The sequence below is a fragment of the Apis dorsata genome, unplaced genomic scaffold (genome assembly GCF_000469605.1).
Source record: "Apis dorsata unplaced genomic scaffold, Apis dorsata 1.3 scaffold_231, whole genome shotgun sequence".
Lineage (NCBI taxonomy): Eukaryota > Metazoa > Arthropoda > Insecta > Hymenoptera > Apidae > Apis > Apis dorsata.
In genome coordinates, this window is record NW_006263513.1 from 156,197 (window position 1) to 165,942 (window position 9,746).

Sequence of the window (9,746 nt, forward strand, 5' to 3'; positions counted from 1 at the left end):
AATGTACTCGAGAAACAGAGAATCTCTTTCTTTTTCCCTGCAGCCTCGGGCTGAAATCTTACACGCCACTAATTGCTACTATTGTCTCTGATGGGGAAAGAGCGAAGCACTGCTACCAACCAGCAATCACCCTCCTCTCCCTCGCTAAATCTTATCCCGCTCGTCCATCTACCACCCCCTTATCTCTCGTCTTGCCAAAAATCTCTTTATTCGTTGCATCACATAGACAGACATCTAACCAGAACCACACCGTGATTCGTCCACTCAAATATAGAACGAGACAGTGAATTATTTCCTTTCGTTTCTGTCTCCCCCTCTTTCCCCCTCCTCTTTAAGTTTGTCCCATTTAGTCTCCCTCTTATTTCAATTCTACCTTCGAAACTAAAAAGTTTCACATGTGCCATTGTTCAAATTTTGGATTGTTCTTCGTGATTGAAATTTTATCGAGATCTGTGTTACACATGTTGCTCTTTTGTTACGAAATGATGTAAGAATCGATTCTTTTTTTTTTTTGTAATATAATGATTTTAGAAAGTAAATAAATATTTATTTTCTAATAAACAATTATTTATAAATATATTTATTTGTAAATTAATGAAAAGAAAGGTAATAGGTTTTCATGTCTGATTATAGAGAGACTCGTTCCACTTAAAATGTTTTACACGTAAAATATTTTATTATCTTCCGAATAATATAGAATTAATTTTTTCGAGTGAGGTAGCTAATTTACTCGCAGAAATAATAATTCTGAATTTCATATCATTGTTACTCATTTCTCTTTGTTCCTTTTTTCTTAATATAATACAACCTCTGTTCCTTGTTTTTTCGTCTTTTTTTTTTAAAGAATTGCCCGGACAATTGTTTTATTTTCTTCTTATATTCTTTCTTCTCAATTGTAATTCTTTATATACAATTTTAAACTCCATATAAATTAACAAATTCGTTTCAAGAATGAACAACAACATTTTACATATCAGATAGATAATCTTATATATAATAACGATGAAGGTAATGATGACAAAAAATAAAATAAATTAACCCGAATACGAAAATCATCGAAAATCAAAAAACACGATAATAAAAAGATAAAAATGGAAGAAGAAAGATACGAACAGGACAATAATTCTCTAAAATATGTTTGTGAAAATATGGTATTTAGAAATATCGTTGATGTATCGTGTGGTTTGCTGGTTAGATCATGTGTATCTATAGCACTTGAAAAGCGGATTACTTCTTCGAAGGGGAAACCATCCGGATTGCTGATGGCTCGTTGTACGGCCGTCGAAGTATCTGAGCAAAGTTCACCGACTCCGCTGGCTTGGCCTATTTTTTCAGACACATGCCAGGCTGCACTTTCTTCCTTCCTTTCTCTCACCTTCTCCTAACTTCTCCCTTTTTAGCCCTTCTTCACCACCCCCATTTTTTTGAAAGAAGTTGAGTGCATGACTACAACTAAACTAAGCCACACATGTTTTGTGTCAAAATGTCTGAGATAAAAAGAAGACACTATACGCATCTCTTTCCCAATAGAAATAAAAATATAGAATCTTCGTTGCACGTGATTCAAGAAAATGATATCTTCACTTCTTCTTCATGATAGGTTAAAAAATTATGATGAACGGTACGAAGAATCATTCATGATTGGGAAAATAATATGAAAATATTGGGAAAATAAATTGTATTAAGAAGATTGTACGAAATTAAATTACTTGCAAATGGTAAAAAGATTGAATTTTGAACCTTGAATCTTGAATCTTTGATTATATCAAGTACTGAATTAAATCTTACTAAAAATAGCTATATTTATAACAAATTTGGACTAAAGTTAAATTTGGACTAAAAGTTATTCAATTTTGACTTAATCTTCATATCATTAATAATCCTCGTCACATAAAATACAAATTATACATTAAAATGAAATAATCTAAAATTAAAATTAAATTAATAATTAATATAATCCAATTTGTTACGAATCATTTACATAACGAAATTTCATAAATCTAATTTATCCACGTCCATCTAAATAACGTATCAATAAATAATTTGAATGAAAATTCACACGAAAGAATAAATCGTTCGTGGTTGTATATACTTCTAAAGAATCGCATCTTGAACCGTCTATTCTTCTCGAGGCAGACTACCTATACAAGGGCATTCGTCTAAGGGTTCTCCAGCCTTCTTTGGTCTATCTACCATGTACTTGTACACCTATGCATATGTATGGCCTCTACATAACGCATATATTTCGCAACATTGTCTGTTCGAGCGGAATCGTCGCATATATAAACTTTGGATCGGTATAAACGTGACGAAGGAAAGTGAATACACATTCGTATAAAGGCAGTCACGTCGAAAGACGAGATTAGGGATCCTCCTTACGAGACATAAGGGAGGGATGAATCCGGCAATAAATGGTAAGGACTCTAATTTTGCGGTGGAGTTTCTTACGAATCTTGAGAATCCTTTCATGTCGTCGGCAAAGGCGAACACGAATCGCCAGGAAACTTTTCGAGGGGGAGATTTTATCGCTCACGGTGCCGCCTCGTTAACTTCTATCGACATTTCCGGTTTCTATCTGCTTTCCGTTTCTCCGCTCTGAACTCTACGAGCTCGCTATTTATACGTTACGTCGTTGGAAAGCTCGATATCGCTTTAACCACGACCGTGAAAGAAAGATCGAGAGATCGAATTGTTGATAGGGATAAGAGAAATTTCTTTTCTCTCCTTTTTTCCTTTCTTTTTTTTTTTTTTTTTTTTTTCATAAATGAAAACGATTTGAATAAATTCGATGTTATAAGCGTGTGTACAATAATTACTACGCGTAATTATTATATTCATGAGAAAATCTTTATGGATACTTTTTTAAACGTGCGAATAAACGTGCATACAATATAAGTACGTATAAAGATAGTTAATCCATTAGTAATCTTGGTTCTGTAAGTATAATCGGATCATGCTCTTCAAGGATTTATTCCGTGTGTTTCAGGTTCGGCGGACTGATTGGATTTGCGGTCGGGCCTGGATTTGGTATTAAGAAGGATGGGTTGGACACTTACCGTTCTTGGGGTGGCTTTAGCTATCGTCATTGTGGCAGGCACTGCCCTTGCTCTGTGCAGAAGGTAATTGAAACCACGATTTCAACAAACCATTGACAGCTCGTGTCATCATTTCTTTATATAACATCCTTTTCCTGTTCCAAATCGCTCCTGCATTCGACTTGTTCGTGTCAAAAATATACCCTCAACCTCGACCTAGAAATCTTGAAAATATCGTGAAAAATTAATTATCCATTATTATATAAAATATATGTTAGTAATTTGAGATTTATTTATTATATAATTGAATGCAATATTTTCTTCTTGTCAACTTCAAACGCGATTCACTATAATATAGAAATATCATAATGGATACTCATTATCACTGAAGAATCTTTTTTTATATAATGAATTCAAGAAGAATTGTTTCGATATTTTCTCGCACACAACAGGTATATGTATTCGTGAAAATTGCAACACGTGCAACAGGTTAAAATCATTCAGCAATAAATTGTATTAAAGACTTTTTCCATCCTTTTCCATAGCCGAATTTATTCTTCTTTGAGATTTTATCCCTTTCGTCCAGGGATGGAGAAATATTAAACGTAGCTGCAAGCATTTACTATCATCGTTTCGAATTCATTGAAGCATTATAAGAACAACGGTGGAAATCTGAGAAATCGCAATAACAACTTGATATTCCAGCGTTCGAGTTTTCCAGTCCGATTTTTCTTGAGAAAAGCACGTAGCTGCCATGCAATTTCCAACTCATAATCTGGCATCTTCACAAATATATTGTATCGATTCGAGAACTCGATATTCTTGATATTCTTGATAAAATAAAAAAATTCAACTGGGATATTTCCAGTTAATAATATAATAAAATAGAATATGAAAGTTTAAGCAAGAAGAGAATTCAAAGCCACTTTCGCGCGAGTTAAACGAGTGTTGCACAGGAATGCAGCGAAATTTTATTTTACCTTTAATACCGCGTTTACTAAAATTGATTTTCTCGCTGACCCCCTTTGATGAGCGCACATCTCTATTCACTTAATAATAGCATATTCCCACGTGCTTGCGAGTGTGCTATTAGTCAGCCATCGGTCGAACGTTACATACGACCAAACACTTTTTTCTACTGCTATATAGGACACGAAAGAAAGGGAGGAAAAAAGGAATATTTCAATGGGTTCGTTTCTATTATACACGTAGAATCCCATATATCGTCGATTAACCAAAGAAATCAATAATACCGTGTGGTTGTTAAAAATATTGATGTTAAACATCAATATTTTCAATAGTCGAACATCGTGACCCAATAATCTAATTCTCACACCACCATCCGAAAAGTTTCTCCATGAGAACACGATTATCGACCTCAATACCCGCCTATTAAACGTAGCCAAATTTCAGTTATAACTCGTAAATATCGACGTAAAAGACTTACCAATAATTATTTGCAATATCCTATATCTAGATATTGCATTGGCTGGCAATGGGGTACTAGAAACATTTGGAATGTCTGCGAGGAGTGGCGGCAAAGGTTATCCTGGTTATGGGCACCGCGAGAAGAAAAGGTACACCAAAAGAGGGAGAGACGAAAAATAAAAATAACGAACGATCTTTCCATTCATATTACAACGTATAAAATATTCGTCGTTATTTAACGAATTTTCCAGGTCGGTTTAGTCAAAGCACAACATCCAACAGCTCAAACAATCCCCGGTTTATATCGACAACCTGGAAACGCGTCTCAACATCTGCTTCACAGTGACAGCGACCTCAGGCTAGATGCACAAGGAGCTTTTACCAGGTACAAAAACTGGTTGAGCATTATGCTTGCATAATTCATTTCTAATAAACCCAAGATCATGATTAAGTTTAACGAAATATTAATTTCTTCGACGAGAAGATAACAACATGGCAGATAATAAATCTGATCAAGCGAACGATGAAAAATATTAATGCTATTTTTTTAATTACGATAAAATGAAGTGTCAAAGTCATCGAACTAGTATTGGTAATTCTCACATATGTGCACAATCGAGCAATAACTGAACAATATCAATGACAATAACTTTTCCGGAACTTAGAATAATTAGATGAAATCATTAATAATTCAAATAATTACTAGAAAAGAAATTCCAATGATTCCAATGAATTATTATTTCCTATATTTATCATCCCTAATAAAGAATACGATCTTTAACCAACATGGAATAAATCTCGACAAAACAAACCCTTAAGTCAAGAGCAAATCAATTGAGCCATTTATAAAAAAAAAAAATTATGCGATCTTTTTTCAGTAAGCACGCGACGTCTAAGCACTTGGTCGACCGATCGATATTTAATATTTAATATTAAGACAAAGAGTTAAAACCGCGCGCACTATAAAATGTAAAATCAGATTCAAATTTCAAAGTAGAAAGAACAAAGTAACAGGGACAGGGAGGGAGGAGGAGGGAAGAGGATTGTCCCGTTTCAAAAGGTAAAACTCATAACATTTGCAGATTCGAACCAGTAGACAGAGATCTCCATCCGCCTCTGGGCACAACAACCGGTAGCACAATACCACCGCAGCCTTTGAGACCGGCACCTCAACCAAGGCCAACCGCTCGTCCAAGGCCGTCTCCACTTCAAACCTCGAGCACCGTAGACCAGCTGAGAATGCAAGAGGCTGGTCCGGTTCCTCTAACTCCACCACCATCGTTACAGAGGGCTCCAGTTCCCTCGAGATCGTCCGGCTCGTCGGTCTTTCTTTTCCAGAACGAGCCCATCAAGAATTACGGTCTGCATAAAACATCAAACGATCATGGTTCGTTCATATTCGATGGCGAGGCAACGAAGACCGTGGCGGAGAATATTCAAATGGCGTCGTACGGGTCGCAGAATCATATAGACTCGAGGCTGAGATACGAGCTCGGTGAGGAACGAAGGAAAGAGAATAGATGCAATCCTTACAGGCAATTCGACGGTGGCATCGAGTCGACCAGGATCAGATACGGTGTACACGGCGTACCTATAGCTACCCTCGACGGTAAAGGGGACGAGGATAGCAACACGAGTTACGGAAGCTACGACATCGTTCAAAGGAGTCACATGATACGGCAACATATCAGGAATGATTCGAGGGGCTCGCCGAGCAGTTTCGGTATGACGAATTCTTCGAATGCCGCAAGCCAGACTATCATGGAATCGATATACGGATCCGAGGAGCTGTCTAAGATGCTTCAGAGCACTCAGAGTCTTGGGAACGACCTCGATCATAAGAGCAACGAGATGCAAAGCATCGAGATGACGCCCTTTAGAAGTTCCAGCCTTCAGGACAACATAGGCCCGTCCTACTTGTTCCGCGAGTCTCAAGGGTTACAGAAAGTCTCCCAATACATTCAAAGTTTGCCCGATCTTCCAATATACGATTCGATTAACGAGCTGGGACTCCACCAAGATCAGGATCGCGTGCTCTACGACGACACAATTCAGGAATCGATCAACGCATTGAAGGTCAACAGCGAGGCCGTATCCAGCCCGATACCACCACCGCCACCCGCGCCGCCCGATCCACCGAAAGACGTGCCAAAAAAGAACGGGCAGACAACTGGCGAAAGAATATTTAACGCCCTTAGATTGGTCACTTCGCAGAGTTATATCGACGCCTCGGAATTTTACAAGTATGTTTTTCATCGAAGGGAAGAAATTTTTCAAGGAATCGTTTTTCAAAAAATTCACAACATTTCTTTTCTATTCACGTAGCTCGGTCGTGTCTTCGGCACAACAGGTTCAACGTTTCACCTTCCAATCGAGATCCCCATCGTCGTTGGTCGAGGAGGACACCGGTGGCCAGTTGCAGGATGAAGTTCAAGATATTTATGCGGAGAACGATTCTGACGTGATAGGTCCTGACGACTCTAGACGTAGCTCCGATCTTTACAGTCCCGAACTTAATTTAGAAGCACATAGAACTGCACAAGAGGTATATAATTCTTTGATTTAAAAGAATTATTTTAGCCTATTTTATTCTAATTATTCTATTATTTTGATAGGTGTACAATAGTTTACAAGATCCACCATCATCCCCATTGTTAGTTAAAGATCACAATCAAGAGATTTACACATATATGACTGATCCTAGCTTTACGAGAACCTCTGAGGTACGATACCGATTTTGAATTTAAATTTTAATTCGATGATTCGATAATTTATTTAATAAGTTATTCTATACGTATTTATTTTCAGGATATTTTAAATAGCATTGAGCAAAGGAGAAAAAGTATGGAAAGATTAAACGGTATTCATGAACTTAACGAACTCGATGACGCTGATACATTAAGGTAAATTTAACCATTAACGATAATTCCATTGCTTTATATTTATTAAAAAACAAAGAAAAAATAAATTAATTCAGTATCCAATTTGTCTCACAGAAAGCGAAACGACTTCTACGTTGCAGTAGAAGAAGTACAATTGAAACGAAAATTCTCTCAGGTATGACAACTTAATCTTTTCCACTCGATTGGCATTTATTATAATTAGGTATACCGTAATATTTAATTCCTTCAAATATAAATACGATTCGCAGAGTTTTATCACAAACTATACCATGAACGATTACAATGAGGTCAACCCTGGAAGTCGTCGTGGACCTCAGGGACCGGATCCAGAGCCACCGCCGGATGAATCGAACCTGAAAAGGGCAATAAGCTGTGAGAGTGTGTGCTCTGATACGAGTGTAGTATTAAACGACCTCGAAGAAGCGCCTGTCGTCGGCCACGTGTGTGTCGGTGTCCAATACGACAGATGGAGTGGCCGAGGTGCTGATAGCGAGGGTGATCTTGCGGTCAGCGTTCTCGAGGCCAGAGATCTTATCGCCCCAGATGGTCAACCTGCTCAAGATACCTTTGCTAGGTTTGAATATTCCGTGAATTTGTATATCAAATATGTAATACAGTTTTGTTCAAAAGTTACTGATCATTTCATAAATAAATAAATTAAAAAATTGATAATTTCAAAAAAATTCAGATGATATAAATTCGCAATGAAATACAAGAACAGTAATTCCAATTTTTGAATCGATAAATGTAATTTAATTAACAAATTCAATTAACAAGTTATTTATTTCTTTTAGAGTTTGTCTGTTACCAAACAGACAGTTACACGTGAAAACAAGACTGTATAGAGGAAGTCCATCGCCTAGTTATCAAGAAAATTTTTTATTCCCTTTAGACGATGGCCCCTCGGGGAGAACTCTTCTTGTCGAAGTATGAAATAAATGAAATAATTAATCTAAATGAATAAAATGTGTAGAAAGTATGATGATAACTCACATATGATATTTTTAAGGTGTTTTCTGATGAGACCAGTATAGGTGGTGGAACATCCCTTATTGGAGAAGCTAGATTACGTCTAGGGCCTGCATCAAGGGCACCGGCAACTACCTGGTTACCACTCATGGGATCAGCTTTACCCACGCCAAGACTTGGAGAATTAATGTTCTCTTTGAGCTACTTGCAAACAGCCGAAAGGCTCACGTTAGTGGTTGTAAAGGCTAGAAATTTACGTGGCGCCAATACCGTGCCTGGTGATTTCTTCGTCAAGGTAATAGAGAAGCTGTTTCGAATAAATTAAAATTGTTACATCTTTCATTGAATAAATAAATTGAAATTATTGCAATTACATATGATCTAACATATGATGATAGATAATATATTTATTATATTTCAAAGGTTTATTTGCTACAACAAGGAAAAAAGATTCACAAGAAAAAGACGTCCGTGAAGAAAGGAGAAGAGAGCCCGATCTTCAACGAGGCAATTATTTTTAACGTGCCCAGTCATATTATGCAGGTTCGAATAATTTTCCTTTATAATGTTTATCAAAGAATAATTATTTATTAAGAGTTTGAAAAATTTCACTGAGATTTTTTTTTTATTTTAATTTTAGAACATACAAATAAGACTAACCGTAGCGGAAGTAAGCAATGACCAGGGAGTAAATTCGAAACCATATTCTGTCGGGCACATTATCGTAGGACCCACATCAGCAGGAAGAGCATTTGTTCATTGGAGACAAATGTTGGCTGCTCAGAGGCGCCCTGTCGCTATGTGGCATCCCCTGAGAAAATGAAAAAAATATAAAGGATGTTAGTGACAATGTAGAAATGAAAATTTGTACAGATTTAAAGTATAATTGGAGAACGGTAGAATTACATAAATATAATTTTATGGTACATTGATATTGTTTGTGGTTTTAAATCATTTATTCTTAGAAGAGATATTATTTTTTTAAATTTTTATTTTTATTTATAATAAATTACATTGTGTTTGATCATATAAGTAAATCTTAAAATTGAAAAATTTAAAGATCATTTTGAATTATTCAAAATATTAATATCGTTCAGATAAATTCATTTAAATTTTTGTGAAGTTAAGTTTTTTCAAAGTAAATGATTTAAAACTAAAACAATTTTTAGAATAACTTAATAATACGCGATAATATCATTAATAATCTATTTTCATCAATGAAAAAAAAGAAGGAGAAAACAAAATTTTGTTATTACGTTCGTCGAATTTAAGGAAAAAAAATTATTGTATACAATTCGTTGAAATCATTGTAAATTTGCGAATTACAGGGTGCTGAAACATTTAAGGCCTCATATAGGAAAGATTTTTTATTCACATTAAGATTACTTAACGTATTAGTAACGTTATTAAG

At 35.9% G+C, this 9,746-nt stretch overlaps 1 protein-coding gene across 3 annotated transcripts in view; it reads left to right on the forward strand.

The window, feature by feature from the left end:
- LOC102680982 overlaps positions 1–9,330 on the forward strand; it is a 56,664-nt gene extending 47,334 nt beyond the window's left edge. For all 3 annotated transcript variants that reach the window (XM_031510482.1, XM_031510483.1, XM_031510481.1), the window contains 13 exons: positions 2,987–3,119; positions 4,513–4,612; positions 4,715–4,848; positions 5,546–6,706; positions 6,789–7,008; positions 7,079–7,186; positions 7,272–7,366; positions 7,460–7,520; positions 7,615–7,940; positions 8,161–8,293; positions 8,376–8,630; positions 8,759–8,878; positions 8,976–9,330. In XM_031510482.1, the coding sequence (XP_031366342.1) occupies positions 3,040–3,119; positions 4,513–4,612; positions 4,715–4,848; positions 5,546–6,706; positions 6,789–7,008; positions 7,079–7,186; positions 7,272–7,366; positions 7,460–7,520; positions 7,615–7,940; positions 8,161–8,293; positions 8,376–8,630; positions 8,759–8,878; positions 8,976–9,158 (2,976 nt within the window). In that variant the 5' untranslated portion in view covers positions 2,987–3,039 and the 3' untranslated portion in view covers positions 9,159–9,330. The remainder of the gene's footprint in view (positions 1–2,986; positions 3,120–4,512; positions 4,613–4,714; positions 4,849–5,545; positions 6,707–6,788; positions 7,009–7,078; positions 7,187–7,271; positions 7,367–7,459; positions 7,521–7,614; positions 7,941–8,160; positions 8,294–8,375; positions 8,631–8,758; positions 8,879–8,975) is intronic.
- The last annotated feature ends 416 nt before the right edge of the window (positions 9,331–9,746 follow it).